Genomic DNA, 26,187 nt, shown 5'->3' on the forward strand with positions numbered 1-26,187 from the left:
TTCAGGTAAACCCCGCCCACAAATTAAAAGACTATTTACACTGGAGCAGCTTGAGCGCGCACACACCAGCAAAAACAAACCCACAGCAGTAGCAGGAGCATCCACCGAATTTCTTTCGAAAGGTTTTTTTTTTAACAAGATTTTGTGTCTTCCTTCTTTGCTTCCCCGTCGCTGTTCATTGATTTCGCTACTTATAGTGAGTTTGTAAATCTCCACAGATGTTTCTGTATGTTCTCCTTTGCTGTGTCGGGGTCGTGCACTGTTACGGTAACGGACTTGTCAGCGCAGCGTGTGACTCTATGACGCCTGTTCACGGGGGTAACAGCGCTCAGAGCACCAATGCTCCGTTCAGCATCACTACCGACAAGACCACCTTTAAAGAGGGAGATCAAATCACAGGTTAGACTGCTTCTGCAACTACTTTGCTTTGAAAACAGCTTTCATAGCTGTTTAGGGAATAACATGTATTTTTACCTCATGAAGTTGCAGTTCTAGAATGTAGACGAAACTTGTACTACAGTATAAAACGATAGAACTGTTATGCAAAATTGTGTTATTAAACGAATACTGAATAGTATGCAGAAAGACAGTTTTCCCTACAAAAATATCCGACCACTTGAATGCCCTGTATGACCGATAAGAATGCAGAAGTTTAGAGTCAGTAAATAAATGGAAACAGTTTACAAGATTTTATTTTGTTAACTTATAGATGTATTGCGTATTGCTTATATTGTTACTTAATGTTAGCTAATGCATTAATGTTAAAAAATGAGACATAATAAATTACCACAAAAAAGTTCCCATTAAAATATGTTTATTTTGCAGTGTACTATGTTTAACTAACTTTTAGAAATTAGTAACTGCTGATACTACAATGTATTTAAAAAGTACTGATACTAAATGTAATGTAATGCATTTATGGTATTTATACTACATGGATTTATAATTTATAATCAGATTATGCTGAGTCACTATTGACAGTAATCTGAAATGTACAGTATGTAAGGAAGTTCCACTTTTTTCTTCCTCAGTATTTTTAAGCAGCCAATCAGGAGATAAGTTTGAAGGGTTTATGTTACAAGCACGTCGAGTCGGTTCTTCTACTCCCATCGGCACTTTTACTGTGACAAGTAATGCGCAGCTCCTTTCCTGCAATGGAGTTGCTGTGAGTTTTTCTACATTATGTACATACCTGTAGTGTTTGGTGCAGAGGAAACACAAACAAATATATTCTAGTATATTATATTATGCCATATTACATAAAGTGTTACACTTGAGGCTACTTATATAAATTTTAGACTTGAGGCTACTTATATAATTGTATTTTTATATATTATTACATATCCATTTTGTTAATAAGCTAGTATGGGATTACATTGATGTTGCCGTTTTTATTGTTCTTATAAAAAAACCATAGGCAAATGATCAGAAATTCCCCCATTTTCATATTGTATTATTATTTATATTATTCAGAATAGAGCAGTCTCTCACACATCAGACGATAAAAAAAGTTCTATTCAGGCTAAATGGACAGCCCCTACATCTGGACAGCTTGGCGATATAGAATTCAGGTATAGTTTTTAATATGTCTCAAGTGTGTCATTTATCAGTTGAATGAAACTTATACTTATTTTTCATTTTTATTTATATTTCTCTGTGTGATTTGGAATGGAACATTTGGTGTTTTTTCAGAGCCACATTTGCAAAAGGTTTTTCTACCTTTTGGGTTGGTGTCAAAAGTTCTACTGTGGCATATAATGGTACAGGAACTTCTTCTACAACCCCAAATACTCCGACTGTAAGTCTAGCTTTTATTTTAAACCTAAACAAACATGAAAACTAGGAAAATGAATTATGTATTTCTCTGTATGTTGTTTTATATTCAGCAAGAAATTGCTCTGTTAATTTCAGGTTTCATCAAATCCTGATTGTGGGAAAACCAAAGTCTGCTTCACTCAGCCCAGCAACTGTGACCCAGCTGCCAACACAGGTTGTTACTTCATGGCAGTTCAGACAACATCTACCCAATCAGAAATGAGGATTGAAATGTTTGGCCAGGCCAGTGGATATCTCGCCATTGGGTTTTCAGATGACCGGGAAATGGTGAGATATCAGCATATCTTTTCTTCCTTGTTTTGTCTGAAAAATATTGAATATACAAGCCTACATTAAATGGGAACTGTGTAGAACTCTACACTATAAACATCCAAGTAGGCGTCGGACACATTACATTTTTGCTGTAACATGAGATCTACATTTGCTGACCTGTGTTGAGTGTTATCTGGAGTCCTTCCTCTGTCAGCACTAACTAATTATGCATTCCACAAAAAACATCCGCAAACCCTAAATATGATTTTGTTTTCCCAGGAACAATGAGACATTATGTTCATATGGTTTCAAAAAGTTTACATTTTCTTGTTTGTATTTTAGGGCAATGATGACATCTACATCTGTGGTAAAGACAGCAGCGGCAACCTCCAAGTGCAACATGCTTTTTCTACAGGAAAAACAGCTCCAACTTTTCTCTCACTGGTACATTCCTCTTGTGTGCCACCATTTTCATCTGTTATGTAATTAGATATCATCACTCACACATATTCTATATGTTTACAGGTGAATGTGACTGATATCAAAACAGCGTTGACGAATGGAAATATAAATTGTTCTTTTACTTCTCGTAATGCTATTAGCACGGGAAGTAGAGCAACGTCAGCTAGCGAGTACCACCTCATGATTGCTGCCGGACCCTCCGCCAGTCAAGGTCTGTGGATCGCGTTGTAGCGTTATTTAGTATAATTTCATATTGATAATTTTTTTTGGTAACACTTTAGTATAGGGTCCAATTCACACTAATAAGTAGTTGCTTATTAGCATGTCTATTATTAACATATTAGCTGTTTATTAGTTGTTATAAAGTACATATAATTCATGACATCCATAATCCTACCCAATACCCTAAACTTAACAACTACATTATAAACTATTAATAAGCAGCAATTAAGGAGTTAATTGAGGCAAAAGTCATAGTTAATGGTTAGTTAATAGTGAGAATTGGACCTTAAAATAAAGTGTGACCTTTTTTTTTATTCATAAAATACAATTATTCTTATAGTAATATTAAATTATGTCATTATAGTAGTCAAATACAGCTGTGGTCAAAATTTTACACACACTTTGCAGTGACTGCAAAATGTTATTTTACCAAAATATGCAATTGTCCTGAACAGCTAAACTGGCCACTGTTCCTCAGAAAAATTCTCCTGGTCTCACAAATTCTTTGATTTTCTTTTGCATATTTGATATTTGTATATTTTGCATATCTTTTCACACTTAGGACAAGTGAGGGCAAGGCAAATTTTATTTACAGAGCACGAGTTTAACACAACCATAGTTGCTCCATGGTGCTTTCAGAGTTTAAAAAAAAGAAAAAGCGGATAGAAAAAGAGACATGCAACAAGGCAAGGACAGGGGAGATATCCATTTTCTGTGTACCTGTTAACAATCTGTCTGCTTCATTTTTAAACCATCTGTAACCGAGACAGTTTAGATTGCTCCTCCAAGAAAGCTATCGATTTGTTTCAGAAGACATGTAATATACAGTATATGGTGCACTGAAAGTATGGACTCTTACGATAATTATATGGAGGTTTTTTTTAAAGCTTGACTGTCTCTAGTCATTGTATTACATGAGCAGCATTTTTCTGGAAGAAAAATGGAATAGCATGAGTAAATGATGACTGAATCTTCATTCGTTTGTAGGTAACATCCAGATCCACACAAGTCGATATGTCAGTAGTACAAAGGCTAATTTACAGGTTCCAAGCCAGGTCATTACAGGTGCTGAAGAATTCCCAGCGATTCTTAAAGCCCACGGTGAGAGACTGCATCATGAGAGACTGCATCTAGATCAACATTAGAGCGTCATATCAGCATTCTTGTGGTCCTAATGATACTGATCTGTTCCAGGCTGCCTTATGTTAATCTCCTGGATGACCACGGGCAGTATAGGGATGCTCATAGCACGCTATTTAAAGGGAGTTGCCAAGGACCACGGTTGCTGTGGTAAAGATTTTTGGTTTATGGTAAGTTGCAATCTGTTTTTACACTTTTCACACTGCACAAACCTTTCAAACTGACTGCAGGATCACATCCGATCCATTCATTTATATGCTGTAGTCAGGTTTAGTAACCCAGTTTCAGACTGCATAAAGATTTACGCAAAGGTTTTTATTGCATTCAATGTATACATTTTTTAAATGTATGCAATCAAACCCATGACATTGGTGTTGTTAGTGCCAACTTTTATGCTTAAAAATCACAGATGAATTTGGCTGGATTTTTTCTTTCTATAAACAAAATAAGAGAAAACGCCAGAGTCTTGCCCATATGGGCCGTTTTATCTAGCTCATCAGGTCATTTGCAGTAATAATTATGTGTGCAATTACTTTGAACAAGATAAGATAAGAAGCTAGTTACGGTGTGTGAACATCATTTGTCATTAACTACCTTTTCATGTAATATAACATTTATCAGATTACAGCCCAATAATAAGGAACTGTTCTATAAATAAACAGATCATTTTGAGTAATTTAATCTGACCACAATATCAGCAATATCAATGGATGTAGCAAATGTGCATTCAAATTGTGCGTTTCATCTGTTATAAATTTTTTTCATTTTTAATGCACATGATTTGATTTTTAAGCATCATGTTATGTTCTTATAGACCTTCAATAAGTTTAACCTGGGTAAATGTGTTAAAAATAGTTACATATGATTTATGTCTTGTTCCAAAGGCCCACGTGTTTCTGATGGTGCTGTCAGTCATTGCCACGGCTATTGCATTCATCCTGGTGTTTGCTTATGAAAAGGATTGGAGTGGGGTAAGCTCAAATAAATCAAAGACGATGGTGGCTAGTTGCCTAAAGACAGCAAGAACAGCAATATAATGACAATGAATAGAATGTTAAAAAAGGAATGACAGAATATATAATATATAATATAATATTTAATATAATATTTAATATAATATTTAATATAATATAATATATAATATAATAGAACTATATAAAGGGTTTTAAATTGAAATGCTGTTAATTTCAGATGTTTAAAGTGGAGTGTCTCTTGTAATTCAGTGTTTTATCTGTGTGTAGGGGGCTCATCCTGTCCTGGGCTGTTTGGTGATGATCCTCAGTCTTATTCAACCCATAGTTGCTGCTTTCCGATGTGAGCCGCAACATGAACAGTGAGAGAAAAAATCTCCTAACCAAATAAGAGATGCAAAAACGAGGGGGAAGCATCACTTTAATCTGATGGTTTTCTTTGCAGGAGATTTGTTTTCAGCTGGGCCCATTCCTTCATTGCTTTAGCTATCAAAGGCCTCGCAGGTACGACAGCAACTTTATTATCTTCATCCATGTCTAACATTTCCTCAGAAGAAAAACAGTATTTCTTTTTATTCTGTGACCTAGTTGCTGCAATTTTCACCGGTCTGGCACTGTTTGAAGAATATGTTGAGGATGGATGGATGTTGAAAGTTATGGGAGGTTTTGTTACCTGGGAGGCTCTGATGTATATTCTTCAAGATCTTAACTTTCGCGCCAAGAAAAAAGGTAATACTACATTCGCATAAAGTTTATATATATATATATATATATATATATATATATATATGTATGTATGTATGTATGTATGTATGTATGTATAAATGTATGTATGTATGTATGTATGTATTACAGTGCAACTTACAGTGCATTCAGCCTATATATATTTGAAATTATTACTGGAAATATTTATTGGAAATGTATTATAGAATTCATAACTGGTGTGTTTGACCCTTTTTTCATTTTATTTTAGATTCTGAGATTTGCAATTTCGGATCGGTAAGTCTAAGACGAAGACATATGAGCTTCCATTTCATTCTATAGATAATTTAGCAAAAGACATATATAATGTGATCATGTAATTTCCATGTTTTTAAAATAAAAATGTGTTTGTTTTTCGTTAGACGAAACCTGAAACAATCCTGCTTATCCTGTTCATTTTGGGAAACCTGCCCTTCTTGATAGCACTTCTTGTTGGAATCGGCAGGACTTAAATAACCCCAACATTCTCTGGCCTTCCTCACTGATTTTAGGTTCACTTTGTGGCTCTTTTGTTGTATGAGTTTGTATATAGGTATCTGTCCAAAAGTGTTAGTGTTCATTTAGGAATTCAGATAAGCTCACCATAATTTCTCTTTTTTTTGTTCTTTTTAGTAAATATGCCATTTCTTATTATTAAAAATTCATCACTGTGTCTTTGAGTGAGGCACATTAACAGATTACTGTACTGTAAATTGCTCATTACCGTGGAAGAACAGTAGTGAAATTATCTTGGGATTTAATCAAAGAGGCCATTTATTTTCTTTTATTTTAATACTTGAAAAATGTTGATTAAAACATTTATGGAATATATTTAACATTTTAATACATATTTTTATATAATTTTAGATGTATATTATTAACACATTATATTATGATTGTTACTTAAGTGTACAAGACAACAGCACTCGACCACCAGATGGCAGTGTCATTAAAGGTATTTGTATGCAACAAAAGTCTTATTTTTATTGGACATTTTCAGACTCTTCAAGGGATGAGATAAGAATTTTGTTTACTTTTTTAAATAATAATTGCTGAATTGGACGCACTAAGATGTACAGATGAATGATGTTAGTTAAACTGAATGACTAAACTAGTTAAACTGGACTAATACGTTAGTATGACAAAAAAGATATTTACATTCTTTGATGAAAGATTACATAAACACATTTAAACAACAACAACAACAAAAAAAGAACATGCAAAGATTACTTGTTTGCATTAAGACCAGGAATGTGTAAACCCATTAAATTCTGAACAGTATTTCCAGTTTATGCCACATTATACAAAGAAGAGAAAGCAAACTCGTAACTACAGTATTAGGGTTAATGTTCACCATGCAGTCTTGGACACTCCTCATCCAGGACCTTACTGAGACACACCGCTGTGGCATTCTGGTGTTGATTTAGCAGCTTGTGTGAAGTCAGCTGGTTGGCTTTCATCTTTTACAGTGTTGTGCCTCGTGGTTCTTGCTGTTTCAGCACAGGCCTCCTGGTGTTCGGCTGGTAAATGTGGAGGGCAGTTGTAGAAGAACACAGGAAACTGACATAAAAAAAGCATAATAGTAGCACTCTGATGTGTGCCAGATTCACAGGCCAACTGTGTCGGGGTCAGGGGCCGTCCTTTCAACTTGCTTTGAATCAGAAGAGTCACGGCCATAATATATCACACTCTTCACCTCTGTAGTTTTAGCTTATGATAATAACACTGATTCACAATTTAAAATATAAATAAACAAAAACAACAGAATTCACAACTTTTTATTTCGATAGTGTAGGCCTACTCATAATGCACTTTTAAATGAATGTGTAAAATGTTTAAATACTTGGTTAATTTGTTACTTTCTCGTCAATGTTATTTTCATCGACTAAATGAAACCATTGTTTATTTGGAGTAAAACTGATTTGACTTGAATGTTACATTGCCGGATATTTAATAAATTGAAACGATATTTTCGTAAAAAGTCAACGTCTGTGTAACACTGTGTGTGTGTCAATCTTTTGTTATGTGTGTATGTATTATGTATTGTACGCATAGTGGGATTAAATCCCATCTGGCCCAGTCATTTGAGCCCGAATGAGACTTAAAAATGAGTAAACTATCCTGGCCATGCTAGACATGTGCTTTGTGCATATTCAGTAAACGGTAGGCGGCCAAGCGCGGTGGATTTAGAGGAGCAGACTGGCCAGGAGTCAGACAAAGTGGGCGTTTGAAATATTTGGGACATGGCTCCCCAGCTTAAAGTTATAAGACACGATAGAAAAACCAGAGTAAAGCTGGCGCATGGAACAGGACGTCAAAGCATCACATATTCTACAGGTGATTTGTTATCTTTACAGTGGTTTGTGAGAGTTTTCCGATCCTCATTTGAACCCTTTATTGCTTTGAACTTGACCATGCAGTGAATTGCAGCGTGTATTATGGGAGACTGATGTTTATTAGCATAAAGGGCCAGTGATCTGGAAATGCCTGCTGCAGAACTGCCCCGGGTCTCTGCACTTCAACGGAAGCAGGGCAGGCTATGCCTGCAGCATTTCTGAAATGCTCAGTACACCGAATGGCTTTCTTAGAAGTTTTTCCAAACCAAGTAATTTTGGAATAGTATTTCCTAGTACCTAAAAAAAAGTTTCCTAAAATCCATATTTGTTTTATTGTGTATTTAATCTGTGTTTCCCAAAAGATATGAATACTCACAATGTTAATCTGATATATATAAATTCATGTTTTGCCATATTTAAAGGTGCTGTATGTAGGATTGACACCGAGTGGTTGCATTGCTGTCCAAATTCAAAATATTTTCACCCGGCCCATCATCCCCAGACTTGGTGCACAAGCAGGTTGCCAGATTGACGACACCAACAGGAATGAGTGCACTTGACAATTACTCAAATTAAATATGCTGTGTTTTCCAGAATCTGGCAACCCGGGATGCCGATCTGGGTAAACTGGAGATGGCCGGGTTTCACAAAACAAAGACTGAGATTCCAGCCCTGAACTCGCATTTAAATAAAATATGATAAATAAGTATGTTAACTTAGCATGTTTCATAAATATCTGCAAACATATTTTTGTATTTTTAAAAGTCAAAAACTTTAATACAGCACCTTTAAGCATCCCAACATTTTTTCAAATCAGACATTGTATCTGAATTTTGAACCATACACAGTAGATCATTTTTTGAATGAATCGTTCGAATAACTGAAACTGACTTTCTAGTTTCAAACTTGTCTGATTGTTTTGTCTGATTTGACAATGAAATTTGACGGTGAACATTTATATCCGTTTTTGGTATTTTTTTAATGATGCTTCTTGATCACCATTGACATTAATTTTATGCAAAACAGCTGTGTGAACAACCTGTCTTACATCTCCTTTTGTGTTCACCAGAAGAAAGAAAATCATACAGATTTGGAACGACACTGATGACAGTAATTTCATTTTGGGGTGAACTATCTTTTGAAGCTCATCTCTATGGCTCATCAAAATACTTTAGTTCATTTAAAATCTTTAACTGAATCATTTACTGAAAACCAAGCTCATAACTACGGTATGAGTTTGTCTGTGTCTGTGGTTTCTGTGAAAGCCGTTCCTTCTGATGTAATGTCTGTAGCATTAGGTGTGTCTTCCATTACTGCTGATATATAGACATGAGCGGCACAGCTTTCTAACACTCGGGGAATCACTCCCCTCTCAAAGATTAGGTTTCATCCTAACTAAAAGAGACAATCATAGTTCCTTATACCTTTTATGAAGTATCTACAGTACATACAAATTGTTAATCAATTTAGACTATACAATAAGCCAAAAGTCCTATTTGAGTCATGTTATTATATTGCTGTTTTTCCCCCCTTATGGCAACTTATGTGCACAAATGAGATGAATGTTGAAACTTCATCTTGCACAAAATAAGTTTCTGTTTCTTTAACTTGATGCTATCTCTCCATATTCTCTCGCTGAGATGAAGTTATTTAAATTCACTTCACTAAACTCTACACCTCACAGCTCAGTCAAAACTACAAGCCGGCTCTGGCTTCAGAGGAAACATACAGTTGAGATTAAAATTAGAGAACAATAAATACAGATTTTTTTTTTCTGAAATATTGTTCATCTCCATCGCTCAAAACCCATTACTGTAGATGGAGAGTGAATTTGGCCAGATCTGCATTTGCTCAGGCTTTATGGATACAGTTGAGCTGTCTGCCGATTCACAATTTAACTTGAGCAATAAGGCACAGCCAAAGGTCCTGCTCCTCCAAGACTCTCATCTGAAAAAGAGAGAGAAGATAGATTTGCCAATAAAGTTCAGGATAGTTCCCAGGTGTAAATGACTTTCTTCATTCATATGAATGCAATCAGAGTCCAATAAACTGCACAAATACATAATAAAATAAAAAAAAGTTCTCCATATAGCTCCAGGGGGTTGATAAAGGCCTCATGAAGCGAATCAGTGCATTTTTGTAAGAAAAATATCTATATTTAAAACTTTATAAACCATAGTCTCTAGCTTCCGCTAACTGTCAAATGAGCGTTCACGAGAGAGTAAGGACATTTACCAATCATAGCTCCGTCCAGATCTTGTGTGTTCTTCCTGTTCGGGTCATTAAGTTGCTTCAACACAGTCCAGAAAGCTGGCATGAGGAAATTCTATCATTCTGATGGCACCCATTCACCGTAGAGGATCCATTAGCTCTAAATGTCTTCAAATCTGTTCTGATGAAGAAACTCAACTCAAACTCATTTGCATCATTGAAGGCCTGACGGTGAGTACATTTGCAACAAATTTTCATTTTTGGGTGAACTGTTCCTTTCAGGAAAACGAGATACAATGCAGTTTGGATCTGATACCAAAAAAAGTTAAGTTTCACTGTTTGAATTTTGCATTTTAGTTAAAGATTTTCTGTCAGTTAACGATGCCTGAATGTGTCTGAGGGTACCTGGGTTCAGCGAGAGCTCCAGCCACACGCATTGCTGCCTTCATCTCCGGCCTTCCTGTGTCCATTCCATCATAACCTGTGGAAGTAGAAGGTCTTAAGATCATTACATCTGAAGACAAAATAGAAGTAATATGGTTTTAAGTACACAAAAAGGCCAAAAAGTGATATTTTTTTACTGGTTTCTTCTCTTTTAGATCACATGTTCCTTCCATGGGCGTTCAAGAGTGACCTCAGGCCCTCTGATGTGACATTTCAGTAAACAGAAACTCAAAAATAGTGTTACTGTGGGTAGTTTTAATGAGTAATAGAAGTAAATGGATCGAGGAAGACAACATTTGGATATTGTGGTGGAAGAGAGTGATATGGCACAGAATAAAGATAATGATTGATCTGCCTTGTTCTTTTAACAAGAATTAACAACTTCAATAAATGTGTCTTTAAAGTGTCTATTTTTTAGTTATTTAACTGTTGTTATATTTTTTAATTTATTTTTATATTTATTTAGTTCCTGTGGCTCAAGTGGTAGAGCATTGCGTTCGCAGCGCAAGGTTGTGGGTTCGATTCCCAGGGAACACATGTTAGGTAAAAAATGTTAGCCTGAATGCACTGTAAGTTGCTTTGGATAAAAGTGTATGTAAATGTATTTAATTTAGTTTTATACACCATTGCTTCTGTTTTTATATATATATGTATTACATATACTTGCATAAAATACCTTGCTGTGCCTTTAATAAAGCTATTCTTTTTGAATAATTTTAAATCTTGATTTTGTCCATTTTTTTCGCAGTCACACCACTTATGGCACCAGTCGCCCTGTCCTCCTGGGTGCAGGCCATCTGTGACACCAAGACCAAAAACAGACTCTCATAACCTGATTCATGAGATGCCTCAGCTTTCAGAACACACATATGATTCATGGGTGAAAAAAAAAAATGTGTCGATGCATATTAAAATTGTTCCTCACTGCGGGCTCTCACACTATCTCACTCTCTCTATTTCACTCTCTGTTTTCGACTGTTTCACTTGCTGTTCTGAGATATTGTTAGTAAACATGATGTCTTGTCACATAAACCACACACTCTTATGCAAGTTTACACCCAGTGGTCTTACTGTAAATACCATAACATTCATTGTCATGTATGAATAGATATCTCCTCTTCTTTGCCATGGACTATATCTTCTATTTGAAAGATGACACAAACATTAAAATCAATATTTATGTCTTCAATGTTTTTATTATATAAAAGACTGCTTTATAAGATATTCAAGGCCATGATTGTGATCTCTGGTCATTCGGATGCATGTTGCATAGCATGACTATGTTCATAATATAGCACAACCTCAAATCATTGCATCCAAGAATAATTTTTGTGTGCAAAGAAAACAAAAATAATGACTTCTTTTCCATGTCAGTCTCCGCTGCCATTCACGAGAGTACCACATCACGTATGCATGTACATTCCTTTACTTGTAAACAAGGCACAGCACATGTTCTACATCAGAACTCTGGCTTCTGCATCAACAGCATCACATGCATGAACTATCCCTTTAAGCCAAGCATGGTAGATTTAGCTCTTGTGAAGTAATATTACTTAACCAGTCGAAGGAGCACTTCTATGGTAATAATAATTTACTAGTAATAGTTATAGAAATTAATGGTTTTATTCAGCAAGGATGCATTAAGTTCATCAGGCGTAAAAATTAAAAAAAATACTTATATTTCAAATCTTTTTTTTACATTTACTATTCATCAAAGAATCATGAAAAAACATATTTCCACAAAAAAGATCAATCAGCAAAATTTCAACATTGATGATAAAAATACTAAATATCTATTGAGAAGCAAATCACCATATTAGAATAAGTTCTGAATTACCACGTGACACATAATCAGATTTGATTCAGTTTGCATCACAGGTATTTAAATGATTTTTTAAAAACTATATTTAAACATTTATTTTAGATTGTAATAATATTTCAAAACTTTACTGCTTTTACTTTATTTTTCATTAAATAAATGCAGCCTTAGTGCGCATGAGAGACGTATTGTCAAAACATCAACAATCCTTCCCAACCCCAATTTTCGAATGGAAATGCATTTGTGTTCATTGCAGCTCTTTTATTTAGTTAATTGCCTTGTGGCTCACGATTACAGACTTGTGACCCTAGTGACTTCAGCTGTCTCTATCTTATGTTTCTCTCTGTTGATCATCCAGTGCTTTGCCCCGTCCTTGCACAGCTGACAGCTCTACACCGTGAAACTCAATCAGATGTCTGGCTTTGTTCCTCCTGAGGTCTCCAGGTTATTGATTTCTGCAGTGGACTCGGTGCACACGGATCAATACTTCTACAAAGGGTTATAGCTAAAATGATTTTATCTTTACATTAGTAAAGGCCATGTCCTTTTTCTCTCTAACCACGATTTGCTGTTAAATTGTGTTTAATTAAAATATTAACTGTACTGAAATTAATTACTTCAAATAAAGTTCCAAAAAGCTCTGTAGTGGAATATTCCAGGATATTTCATTGTTAAGCTTATCTTTACAAGACATTTGATGGATTCCCAGAAAGCAAGTAGTTTCGGCCCAGAACTGGCCCACATCTGGCTTGCGTGAAATCCATGCGGGCCAAATGTGGGCCAGATCTGGGCCAACTGCTTGATGTCTGGGTTGTGTCTGTGTATTATTGTGATGTTTTTATCAGCTGTTTGGACTTTCATTCTGACGGCACCCATTCACTGCCGAGGATCCATTGATTAGCAAGTGATGTAATGCTAATTTCCCCAAATTGAAGAAACAAACTCATCTACATCTTGAATGGCCTTAGAGTGAGGAATTTTTTAACCAATGTAAATTTATGGCTGAACTATTACTTTAACTTCTACTGAACCAAAAATATATTCTTTTAACAATAGATGTTATGTAAAAAAATAAAACAATGACAGTGTAATCTTTGTATTCAGTTTCAGACATAACCTTGATCTTTGCTTGTGAAATATTATCTTGACGCTTGTGCAGAGAGCCCAGCAAAGTCATCAGGTAATGTCACCAGAAGCATTGTCATTAGCACGCCGCGTCAGGCTATAAATTACCGACACAATGCAGGTCATGACAAGGATGGCAGTTATTGGAATGGCAGCAATGTAGCAGGGCCTGAGTCCCTCTGAGCATTTGGCAAGTGTGTGAGGCTTTGATCATCTGTCAGCTCAGAGGGTGCTATCTGTCTTGTGCCAAGTCTCTAAAATTGTGGAGGGAAACAGGGATAGACTTTGGCTCCAAACATCCTGCATTCTCCACTTCCTTCCTGCGCTGGCTCACATTGTCAGGCTTCCTCTTTCTCTTCTGCAGCCAATCACAAAGCACTGCTTTACAGATAGGCCCCTCCTACCATAAAGGAACGGTCACAGTAAGGTCGATTCATGTTATTACTCCGTCTGATAGTCTCTCTGGGGATTGATATGTGATTGATGACAAAGTCCAGCTTTTGTTAAATGGGGTAGAATGGGGTAGAAACTGGTGTTAAATGGGGTAGAAACAACCCCTATGATAAGTGAAACAGTGTGGGCTGAGGAAATCTGGTCTGCTGTAGTATCCTGCATCACACCAAATTAGATAACCTCAGTCAACCCTAAAACAGAAGGAAAATAAATAAAGAATGAATCACAGAGCTAATTAGGCTTCTAACACACCTTGGTAATGTCAGACAGATGGTTTAATTTACTGTCACAGCACGCTCAAGACCCCCTGGTCCACCGCCTTGCTCACTGTGGCCTTCTAAAACATGTAAACATCTCATGGTGCCTTCTGGATGTGGAAGGAGTGTCTCTACAAAGTTTGAGGAACAAAAACATATACCAATTCAAATCATATTGTATTTTTCGAACATAAACAGAGTGTTATTTCTGCAAGCTCAAACCCTCAAATGATGCATTTACTGGTCTTAGATCTGTAGATCTGACTTGCTGCAGAGCCTTGAAAATGCAAGTGTGACCATGCATTTTCAGTTTTTGCGTATTTTTTTGAAGCTGAAGCGAAAATGCAGACAGTCCTAGCTGGCAGTGTTGATATAGACCTCCTCGGGTTCATGATGACAGGAGCAGAGAGACAGAAACAGGATATCCATGACAATGCATCATCCTATTTCACTGCTGCTTATCTGGAGAATGCTCTCTTCAGCCAACACTCATTCTCTCGCTCTATACTGCTGTATGTAAAAAAGCCATAACCATAACCGCCATAACCTCCCTGTACTGAGTTGAATCGTATCATGTGTCGACGATGGCCAGATATATTGTCAGAAGCATCAGAAATAGGCAATATTACGAGGATTTAGCATTTCCAATTATTTTAGGCCTGTTGCATTCTTCTTATTATGCCTATTATTATTATTATTATTAGGTTAGTTTTATTATTAAATTAGATGAAGTTATTGCCCATAATTAAAATTATTAACACTGCAGTCATTAATGAAAATGGATGGCAACTTTTTATTTCATGCACCGATTTTCACAAACAACATGTTTAACGCAAAATATGTTCACGGACATAACTCTTGCGAATATATTCAAATAGAAAACAGTTATTTTGAATTGTTATATCTCACAATATTGCTGTTTTACTGTATTTTTGTTCAAATAGCCTAAGTGCAGCCTTTGTGAGCATGGTTAGAGACTTCTTTCAAAAACATTTAAAAAGTCATACTGACCCCGAACTTTAAAACAATATAGTGTAATAAGGCTGTGCAAGTAAATTTTTTAAACTAGCTGCTAAAAGTCCAAAGGGATTCGGTTATGTTCTGTAATTGCTGTTAATAAATCTGTCAAAAAAAAAAAAAAAAAAAAAAAAAAACATTTTACAAAAATTAACAATGGTTATTTTATCATGAGGTATCCTACACCTTTATCTACCCACAGGCGTGCTTACTTGTATTTTACTACTATGCTCCCTTGTAGGGCTAGAGAAAGTGCACCTTTGAGGTTACTAGCTAAAGAGCTAAAATAAAATGTTAGTAGCTATACATTTTACTTCTGACATTGTAAACGAAAAAGGCCTTAGAAATGTAGAAAAACAACAACAACAACATCAAAACAAACAAACATGGCTTTCAAATATAATGTTAAGAGAATATTGGTATTGATATAGACGATATAATTAAATAAGAGGTCTTATAAGAGGTCAAGCCTATCGCCTTGTTCCGGGTGTCAAGTTCAGCAGCGCAATACACGGAACATCTGAAGCAGGAAGACAGAGAGAGAGAGAGAGAGATAGACAGAGGGGAGGGGTGAGCGAACATAAGAGGTAAAAAAGCGAATGAGGAGAGCAGCAGCACACCGATCAGTCACTCTCCGCTGGTGCACCGACTCTGAGAAACACCACCCGGTCATTAGATCGCCCGTGATTCTGCTATGCGCATCGGACGAGGAGACGCCACTTGCGCTTCGGTTTTGGACTGGTGTTAAAGCTTTAACTGTGCATCACTGGACAGGATGGAGCATTGGAGACAGTGTGCGTTATGGCTGATCAATTGTAAGGTTTTGCCACCGAACCATCGGGTGACATGGGAGTCCGCTCAGGTGTTCGACCTGGCGCAGACCCTGAGGGATGGGGTCCTCCTGTGCCAGCTCCTCAACAACCTGAGACCCCAGTCCATCAACCTGAGGGAGATCAACCTGAGACCTCAGATGTCACAGGTAAGAGAAGTTCTGTTTACAATAAGTCTGGACGTTAAACTCAATAACTAGAGGGTTAAAAGCAAATTTAGAAACATATGTTATATATGTATATAAAAAGGCGGACTTTACGTACATATACATCCAATATTTTGCAACAGAAAGTTGAAGTTATGCCAGAAATGCTGTACCGTTATTTATCTGTGTGCTAAATTCTCCCTCTGTCGGTTAATATGAGCAATGCAGTAACAATATGGAGAGAGATATAAATCTTAAAATGCTAACTCAATTATTTTCTTAATTTTAAAGTTTTATCCATAAAAAAGGAACAGAGCTTAAAAAAAAAAGATAATTCAAAATTCAAAATTAAAAAAATAAAATAAAAATAAAATAAAATAAAATTGGTTATAACATTACAGGAACGCTTTTAAAAGTTTCTCTGAACATTGTGAAACAATATGTACCATGCACAAAATGTTAGACGAACTTCCAACTAAATCATCCAAGAAAGAATATTCCATGAGCAATGTATAGATAACGTTTTTGTGCTGACCTTTTGAGAACGTTATAAAAGACCAGATAACTTTATGCGAATGTTCTATAAACATTACAGGAAGATTGTTTTGTCATAACTGCGGCAGAATGTTAGTGACATCCAGAGAATGTTCCCTGTTAGCTGCTGGGTCATGCAGTTGAATTACATTTCTGTTACCAATGACAATAATAATATTAATACGTTTATTTAATGTAAGCCTTATCCTTTTAGCCAGTGCTGGAGCTGGCTAAACACAACCCAAAAATGAGCACATGCACCTTTAAAGAGAATTTTTGACTTCCTATGTAGTCTTTATAGACGTCTTGAAAGAAAATGTGTGTGAAATGAGTCCAACTGTTTGAACCTAAGGGGTCAAAGTGCTTTTGGATACAAAACCATTATTCTACAGCGTTCTGGTCAGGATCAGGGTCAGACAAAAGCTTTTCTAGTCTAGTCTCGTGTATGTTCCCTGTCAGGTGAGAGCAGGATTAGTTTCAGTAACTGTGGGAAGCTGCTTTATTGAAAACAGCGGCCTCTGATAAATGTCTCTCATTCTGTGTTGTCAAACACCATCTGCTCCAAGTCTGGGCTTGATTACACGTCCCTCTCACATGAGGAGAAAGCTGCCATCAATGACATTTCATAGAAATGACCAATACTGTATTCTAAGTATTCACCTTCATTTTTAAGGAAACGGATGCACACTAATTAGTGCCTAGACAGGCACACATGCACTTTTAGCACACATTGCATTTGTCAATGTGGCACAGTCAGAGTGAGCTGATGCCTAGAAGCGTTTACAAAAAGTCAATAGAGTTAGCTTTTAGTTTTTAAAATAAAGACCTTGTTTGGTTCACTGGTTCGCTGACAAATCTATTCTGTGCAAGTTTGACCTATCTGATCAGAATTACAGCGTACTGTACGTCATTTTGGCTTTGAGGCATCGCCTTGCTATATGCTTTTTGTTTTCATTTGGTTTGTTGTATCATAGTTTCTTTTTTGACTTGCACTGATGTAGATGCATCAGGGCTTTATCCATTGAGGATAAACATTATGCAAAAAAAAACAAAAAAACAAAGGGAACAGAAAATGAGCAAATCGTCTGTATAGTGTTTTGAGCATAAAGGTGAAATTTCCATTTCTAAGGGCAGCATCTGAATCCTTGCATGAATTATTCATGACGATTTTGGCAGCTATTTTATCAAAGACTCATTACAGCACATGGGACACAGACGCAGGCGTCCCCGGGGAATAGCTCAGACAAAAGCAGTGAAGAGAGCAAACTAAAAGCCGGAGTCCCCCCCTCATCAGGGCACCTCCAGGGGCCCAATAGGCCCTTTGGGTTTCCCCTTCACCTCATGATAGCTGTATAATTACAATATAATGCCAAATTCACCCCTGCAATTTTGAATTAATTTCAGTAATGGTGTGATGTTTGGTCAAGGGGGTGTTTTGTGAGTGTAGAAAAGGGTCACACTTTTTGAGAGTTACATATACAAACATAAAACATAAAAACATGCAATTTTGAGGAAGTCCTCTTGAAACTGTAACTTCCTAAACACTTTTATTCATATAAAAGATATATGAATATATATATTTAGAAAAATATGTATTTAGATAAAAATATATAAGAAATATATTTATATATATATTTTAATATCTATCTTTTTAAAATATGTTCTTCTATTTTTTTATTAATTTATATATAAATATTATATATATATATATATATATATATATATATATATATATATATATATATATATATATATAAACATATATAAACATTTCAATAGGTTGGGGTGATTTAAAATAAATTAATACATTTATTTATCAACAATGCATTGGTTTAAAATTAATCAGTAAAGGCATTTAAATTGCTTAAAAATAATTGTAAATAAATTATTATATATATATATATATATATATATATATATATATACAGTATTGTTCAAAATAATAGCAGTACAATGTGACTAACCAGAATAATCAAGGTTTTTCGTATATTTTTTTTATTGCTACGTGGCAAACAAGTTACCAGTAGGTTCAGTAGATTCTCAGAAAACAAATGAGACCCAGCATTCATGATATGCACGCTCTTAAGGCTGTGCAATTGGGCAATTAGTTGAATTAGTTGAAAGGGGTGTGTTCAAAAAAATAGCAGTGTGGCATTCAATCACTGAGATCATCAATTTTGTGAAGAAACAGGTGTGAATCAGGTGGCCCCTATTTAAGGATGAAGCCAACACTTGTTGAACATGCATTTGAAAGCTGAGGAAAATGGGTCGTTCAAGACATTGTTCAGAAGAACAGCGTACTTTGATTAAAAAGTTGATTAGAGAGGGGAAAACCTATAAAGAGGTGCAAAAAATGATAGGCTGTTCAGCTAAAATGATCTCCAATGCCTTAAAATGGAGAGCAAAACCAGAGAGACGTGGAAGAAAACGGAAGACAACCATCAAAATGGATAGAAGAATAACCAGAATGGCAAAGGCTCAGCCAATGATCACCTCCAGGATGATCAAAGACAGTCTGGAGTTACCTGTAAGTACTGTGACAGTTAGAAGACGTCTGTGTGAAGCTAATCTATTTTCAAGAATTCCCCGCAAAGTCCCTCTGTTAAAAAAAGGCATGTGCAGAAGAGGTTACAATTTGCCAAAGAACACATCAACTGGCCTAAAGAGAAATGGAGGAACATTTTGTGGACTGATGAGAGTAAAATTGTTCTTTTTGGGTCCAAGGGCCACAGGCAGTTTGTGAGACGACCCCCAAACTCTGAATTCAAGCCACAGTACACAGTGAAGACAGTGAAGCATGGAGGTGCAAGCATCATGATATGGGCATGTTTCTCCTACTATGGTGTTGGGCCTATTTATCGCATACCAGGGATCATGGATCAGTTTGCATATGTTAAAATACTTGAAGAGGTCATGTTGCCCTATGCTGAAGAGGACATGCCCTTGAAATGGTTGTTTCAACAAGACAATGACCCAAAACACACTAGTAAACGGGCAAAGTCTTGGTTCCAAACCAACAAAATTAATGTTATGGAGTGGCCAGCCCAATCTCCAGACCTTAATCCAATTGAGAACTTGTGGGGTGATATCAAAAATGCTGTTTCTGAAGCAAAACCAAGAAATGTGAATGAATTGTGGAATGTTGTTAAAGAATCATGGAGTGGAATAACAGCTGAGAGGTGCCACAAGTTGGTTGACTCCATGCCACCCAGATGTCAAGCAGTTTTAAAAAACTGTGGTCATACAACTAAATATTAGTTTAGTGATTCACAGGATTGCTAAATCCCAGAAAAAAAAAATGTTTGTACAAAATAGTTTTGAGTTTGTACAGTCAAAGGTAGACACTGCTATTTTTTTGAACACACCCCTTTCAACTAATTGCCCAATTGCACAGCCTTAAGAGCGTGCATATCATGAATGCTGGGTCTTGTTTGTTTTCTGACAATCTACTGAACCTACTGGTAACTTGTTTGCCACGTAGCAATAAAAAATATACTAAAAACCTTGATTATTCTGGTTAGTCACATTGTACTGCTATTATTTTGAACAATACTGTATATATATATATATAGTTTGGGGTCTGTAAACTTTTTAATGAAGAGACATTAGTCATATGGTAAAATATTATTGCAATATTACAATTTAAAAAGACTGTTTTCTAATTGAATAGTTTTTTTTTATATAATGTATATAATTATAAATAATATTAAACCATATATCTAAAGAAAATTTGCCCCAAAATCAGTATAAAAAATGCAAACAGCAGTTAGGGGCTTCTCTTGGGCCTTCATACAGTACAGGTTTACAACACAGAAGCTTCTGGGCAGGTTTGAAACATGAAACGTGGAAGTGCAAGTTTGAGGAAGCCACAAAGTCAAGCGCCTTTCTCATGCACTGCGTCAGTAAGACAGTTGGTTTATGGGTTTCTTCCGTTTAACGCGTGTGCTTTTGAGAAGAGTGGAAGGAAATGGCAACAGGTGTTTGGCAAGACGTCAGAACTTTATGTAGATATCAACAGATGTCATTCAGAGTTAAGTTTACGAGATTTCATGATCAAACAGTGAATGTTACCCACATTACAAAATGCATATTATGTACAGGAACCTTCATAGTGTGTATCTGGTTTGCAGCAGAATCACCGGTTGAGCGGTTATTTCACACTGTCATTGTAATGCCAGATAGTCACTGTCTCATCATTAGGTTGGAGGGGGAAACACAAATGCTGACGCCCACTCGTTGGGCAGATAGTTTCCGAGCAGTGACGCCCCCTGGGGAAATGAGGAAATGGGATGGAGGAAGGAAATGAAACTAAATGTCCTCTAAAGACCCTTGACTGCACCGTGGTGAAACATCAGAACCTCCAGTGGCTAAAATCTGTCTCTTTTTTTTTCAGTGAAACAGCCAACAACAAGCTCCTGTCTGAACACTCTCTCAGTCTTTGACTCTTTGCTGTAATATGATGTGATTTAAAAATTGTACGTGACAGGTCCTGGGCTGTTTTTCAAGTACATACTTTATTTTGTTTATGCAGGATCCTTTGAGAATCTCTTTGAATAATACTCATGTACTGTACTCTGCATAGACAGTCTGTTAAAAGTCCTTTTGGGAAGTGGTAAGAGACTGTTCACAGCAGCATATGTGTGTTTGAACATTTAAAACTCCAATCAGTTTTAGTTATGTTAAACCTCCAATGTTGTTTTGGTGATTCTCAGTGTCAGACTGGGACTGGTTGCACTGGTTTCCAGCAAACCACTGTGTTTTGATGTACCGTAACGTACTAGACATTCGCATTTTCTCAATTAAATATAAGTTTGGTTGCAAATGCAAAAGTCGTTAATGTTAGAGTAGTTGTCAAGGACTTACAGTGCAGTTTCTGATATGCAGTGCGTTGTTTTCAGTGGGCTGCATGATTAATCAAAATAAAACCAAAACTGTGATATGACTTAGTGTGATTATCAAAATACAAAGGCTGCTGTTTACTTATATAATATATATAGTTATATATAATATTATAGGGAAGCACAGCACAGTATTCTTTTACATGCAGACATGTTCTGGTGTTTTCAGTCTCACTAAGTGCTTTGGTTGACAGTAATCTCATGTATCTCTGCATGTGCTTTGATTTTAGCTACTAATGGTCATTTGTCAACAAATCAGAAGCTTCCGTAAAACCGTTAGCTCTCATCAGAATGAAAGCTTGATTAATGTTCAACATTTGAAAATAGCCATTTATTTTTATTACTGAAGTTGTACAGCTGCACTGTACAAATATGCTTTGAATATTTTATTTATTTTACAAATACTTGATTTTTTTATTTGACAGTGAAATTGTGTATATTACATATGAATATTATATTCATTTAATGTAATATAAATTAAATGACATTAAGTTATTTTGTTTCACATTTTTATTTTATAATACTATATTTAATATAATTTTATTGCATAAAACATTATTTTATTTTTCTTAAACACTTGATTTTTACTTTTACAGTGAAATATTACAAATTAATATTATATATTAATATTACATTAATCCAGTTTAATATTTTCATTTAGTAAAATAATGATAATTTATCTTTATTATTATTTTTTAAATGTCAAATGTCAACTGCAAAATTTTAAGAGAAAACTCATCATTCAAAATTACATTATTCTCCCAAAACATGCAACCCTAGTTGTCAGCTTATTGCCGGCTGCCAGGGTGGTTTCTGATGTTCTGTGAGGTTTTATACTGGTAAGTGCATAAACATATTATCTGAGGCCTTATTTGTGTCAGTAACACATATAGTCCAGCGTTGCATGACATAACTGAATAAATAGACTTGTGGGTTTGTTCAGATCCTCAAACCCTAAGCATGTTCATTAGTAATAGTGAAAGCAGTCACACTACAGAAATACAACTTTGCAGAAACAGCATGTCATGCATATTAATGCACATTTTCAGGATGCACAAATCTTTGCAAGGTCTAGTAAGTCCAGCCTCTCTCTCTCTCTCTCTCTCTCTCTCTTTCTCTCTTTGTGACTGACCTTTCCTTCTGTCACCAAGGTAACAGGCTCAACTGTAAATGGTTGGGGATAAGGAGGAATAAAGATACTCTCTATAGACAGTGTGATCACACATTTACAGTTCATCTTGTGAACTGCACAGATGGATTTCTTTGCACGGTAATGTGCTAAATATGCTGGCCACCAAGGGATACACATGTGCATTAGGATTTGTAAATGAAGGCAGACATTTCCATGTTCAGGCAGAGCTCTTTGGTTGCAGAAAATCCATGATTATTATGTTTGGAAAACCTACCCAGCCTCTCTTATGAGATTTGAATTGTATTCTGAACATTGTAAAAGCATTTACCATCTGCGCTGATGACATTAAACTGAACAGAGACGGTCATTAATGATGAGATTAAATTGTAGCGTCTGATTGTGCATCCTTTTAAGTGGCCAGTAAAAACAGTGATATCCTACTCTGTGCTCACATGGCAAAATGGCCTTTTCGATGACACGTATGTTATGATCAATCAGCGGTGCTCTCGTAAATGCATGCACACGTCCTGCAGCAGTGCAGCAGTCTTTACTTTAGACCTTCAATGGAGCATTGGCATCACAGCACAAAATGAAATGAGCATTATATTGTCTCAGTCGGGTTAAAAATAGCCCATAAACGGAAGCTGTAAAAATGCAGTGGCACTTGTAGCACTTGCGCTAATATCAAATTTCATTTCAAAGTGAAATGAAGTGTAGCTCCTGAGATAAAAGAAGAGAATTGAGGTTTTGAGTGCTGTTAAAGTGCATTCTCTGACACATTGAGGCGTCAGCACTTTCAAAGTGATTTATATTTTTCCTTTACTTTCAATAACATTAATAAATGATTATTATATGATATGATATTACAAATATTTCAGTATTATCTAATTTAATGTCACCTTAAAAATGATTACATATCACACTTGGTTATATTGCATTATAAGAAATATAAACAAATGTGATGCATTATTATTTTTCACAGTGACATGTATTATATTAAAATTATAGTGAAATGTAAATGATCTGTAATTTACTAAACTATAATGCAACTTAATATGATTTACAGTGACACTGCATATACTTTTAAACTAAGTATCATGGAAATACTTTCTTGTTTGTGAAAAAGCTTCGAAAATGTAGTCGCATTACATTTATTTATTTATCATCTGAGGCAGGTGCGTTAATTGCATTAAACATTTAACACGCTATTCTTCTCCATTCTCCATAACCAATTCATCAGATTAATGCATTAAATCAACAGCCTTAATATATATAGTTTTGCAGTTAATATTGCTTTTGGACTATATGTTTCTCCAGAATGAAAGGATCATGATCATGATGCATTGTGGGATACTGTATTCATTGTATTACACATTTTTGCATGAATATTATTTTGTGCATACAGAAGATCTGCATAGTGTACACACATGCAGCAAAAACATTATGAGTAGTATGCTGGTGCTATTCCAAACATGGTTTTATACTAAGTCTAACCATCAGGGCTCTCTCACATTGTCCTGACGGCTCATTTCTCCCATGGTGTGCACTAACTTGGTGCAGTGCCCTGTGAAGGGCAATTCACCACAGATCTGCTAGTGATGACAATATAGCCACCAGCCAGTGTTTATCCTCTTCCCCTCATGTCTGTTTTACTCACTGTGATGCCATGAGCATCTACACTTAATAAGAACAATCAGTTGTTGCATCAGAAATATGCAAAGAAAATCAATAGAATGCTGGTATCCAAGGTCAACATTGATTACTTTTGGGCTTTGTTCACCATTAAACTGCTATAAGACAATGCTATCTATCTATCTATCTATCTATCTATCTATCTATCTATCTATCTATCTATCTATCTATCTATCTATCTATCTATCTATCTATCTATCTATCTATCTATCTATCTATCTATCTATCTATCTATCTATCTGTCTATCTATCTGTCTGTCTATCTGTCTGTCCGTTTGTCCGTCCGTTCATTCATCATGTCCAGGCTTTTAAAATGCGATTTTTTATTCATAAGTTATAAGACTTTATTTGGATTTCAGACCATTTTGCTACTTCTGAATGTTGCATAACCTCACTAATGTACCACACCAATGTTGTTAGCATTGATAGCACTAAATGGAGATTTCATCAGACTGTTTTTAAGAGGCTTTGGAGAGCATTTACTGACTACATTTACAATTCATAAAACCATTGCAATCCATATAGCAGATGTCAGATAAATCTAGCTCATAAATGTATTGAGCAAAGCATTTTTTATGGAGGACGGTTCAGTGCTAGCATGCCCTGTTGACTGTCAAGTTGATGCTCTGGGTGACCGTCTACCCACTGTGCTCTCTTGCACTCATTTTTAATAATCATCCAGCACATTGTTTTGACAAGACCGCTTGTTTAGCTGTCTGCTTGGTTAAACCAAGGGGAAAAGGCTGCATACGGCTCACAGCTGGTGCACTCTGCACAGGATGTGACACTGTAAAAGTGTCTGAAGCCATTGATTTACAGAAACTTTGACTTCCTATTTCTTTTGAATTGGGTTTTGGGTACTTTTGGAACCACTGCTGTTAATAGGATGCCAGGATTCAGACATTCCTAGAATCAATTCTGGTGAATTATTTTAAAGCTTCTACATCTTAAAGGCCTTACTAGTGTGAACACTCTGCCTTTGGAGTTTTAAGGAGCCATATCATACTCTTTTTCTACATTTTTTATTTATAAGTCCAGCTTAATTAGGCAGGATTTAGTTTTGCAGAAAACTATACAGTACTCGTGCAATTTAATACTGCAAAATAAAATGTTTCTCAATTCCAAAATATAATCTACATATTATGACACTCTCTCGTATTTCAAAATAGTAAGAAATAAATCCATATGTTTTTTTTTTTAATGCAATGTCTCCTTTAAACCAGAATCATATCTGTTTCACACATGCTATTTATTATGAATGAATGTTATACATTCAGTATTACAATGTTCCTTCTTAGTCTCAGTATGCCCTTTAGGAGAAATAGGACACAACATTTGTGAGTACCCCGCAGAGATCCAGCAGTGCAGTAGTGGATGGAATAGCTGTTTTCTTCCAGGACAGGACTTAAAGCCATGTTTGGTTGAGCAGGGCTTCTCTCCAATAAAACCCACAATGCACCCGTAATGCACAAAACAGCACTGAACTACAAACACATCATGTGTTAAACATTCGCCTCTCTATTCATCTTCCTCTCTCTTTCTGTCTAGCTTCCTCCAAACCATGCACGACTCTTAAAAGCTCCAGGGCAATCGTGAGATGTGCCTTTCTGATTATGTGTTGAAATCAAACAAGTGTAAACCATTGCTTGCTGAACATTTGCTTGTCTTA

General features: G+C 35.8%; 2 protein-coding genes across 4 annotated transcripts in view; both read left to right on the plus strand.

Moving 5' to 3' along the window:
* Nucleotides 1-23: 23 nt before the first annotated feature.
* On the plus strand, nucleotides 24-7,855 carry LOC127946583 (putative ferric-chelate reductase 1). Of its 2 annotated transcripts, none has more exons than XM_052543260.1 (15): nucleotides 24-122; nucleotides 219-399; nucleotides 1,474-1,571; nucleotides 1,693-1,798; nucleotides 1,912-2,103; nucleotides 2,431-2,532; nucleotides 2,614-2,761; nucleotides 3,760-3,873; nucleotides 3,967-4,082; nucleotides 4,797-4,883; nucleotides 5,154-5,245; nucleotides 5,329-5,387; nucleotides 5,472-5,612; nucleotides 5,857-5,882; nucleotides 6,008-7,855. In XM_052543260.1, the coding sequence occupies exons 2-15, from the start codon at nucleotides 340-342 to the stop codon at nucleotides 6,095-6,097; spliced, it is 1,431 nt and encodes a 476-aa protein (XP_052399220.1). In that variant the 5' UTR covers nucleotides 24-122; nucleotides 219-339; the 3' UTR covers nucleotides 6,098-7,855. The 2 variants fall into 2 exon arrangements, with proteins under 2 accessions (XP_052399220.1, XP_052399219.1); XM_052543259.1 differs by lacking the exon at nucleotides 24-122 and adding an exon at nucleotides 1,032-1,165 and having other exon boundaries at nucleotides 130-399; nucleotides 6,008-7,853.
* A 7,985-nt stretch (nucleotides 7,856-15,840) lies between these two features.
* The window catches only part of LOC127946581 (guanine nucleotide exchange factor VAV3), a 61,610-nt gene continuing 51,263 nt past the window's right edge, over nucleotides 15,841-26,187 (plus strand). The window contains exon 1 of one of the 2 annotated variants that reach the window (XM_052543257.1): nucleotides 15,841-16,265. In XM_052543257.1, coding sequence (XP_052399217.1) covers nucleotides 16,062-16,265 — 204 coding nt within the window. In that variant the 5' untranslated portion in view covers nucleotides 15,841-16,061. The remainder of the gene's footprint in view (nucleotides 16,266-26,187) is intronic. The other variant, XM_052543256.1, reaches the window with a different exon arrangement.

Source organism: Carassius gibelio, chromosome A24, assembly GCF_023724105.1.
Source record: "Carassius gibelio isolate Cgi1373 ecotype wild population from Czech Republic chromosome A24, carGib1.2-hapl.c, whole genome shotgun sequence".
NCBI lineage: Eukaryota > Metazoa > Chordata > Actinopteri > Cypriniformes > Cyprinidae > Carassius > Carassius gibelio.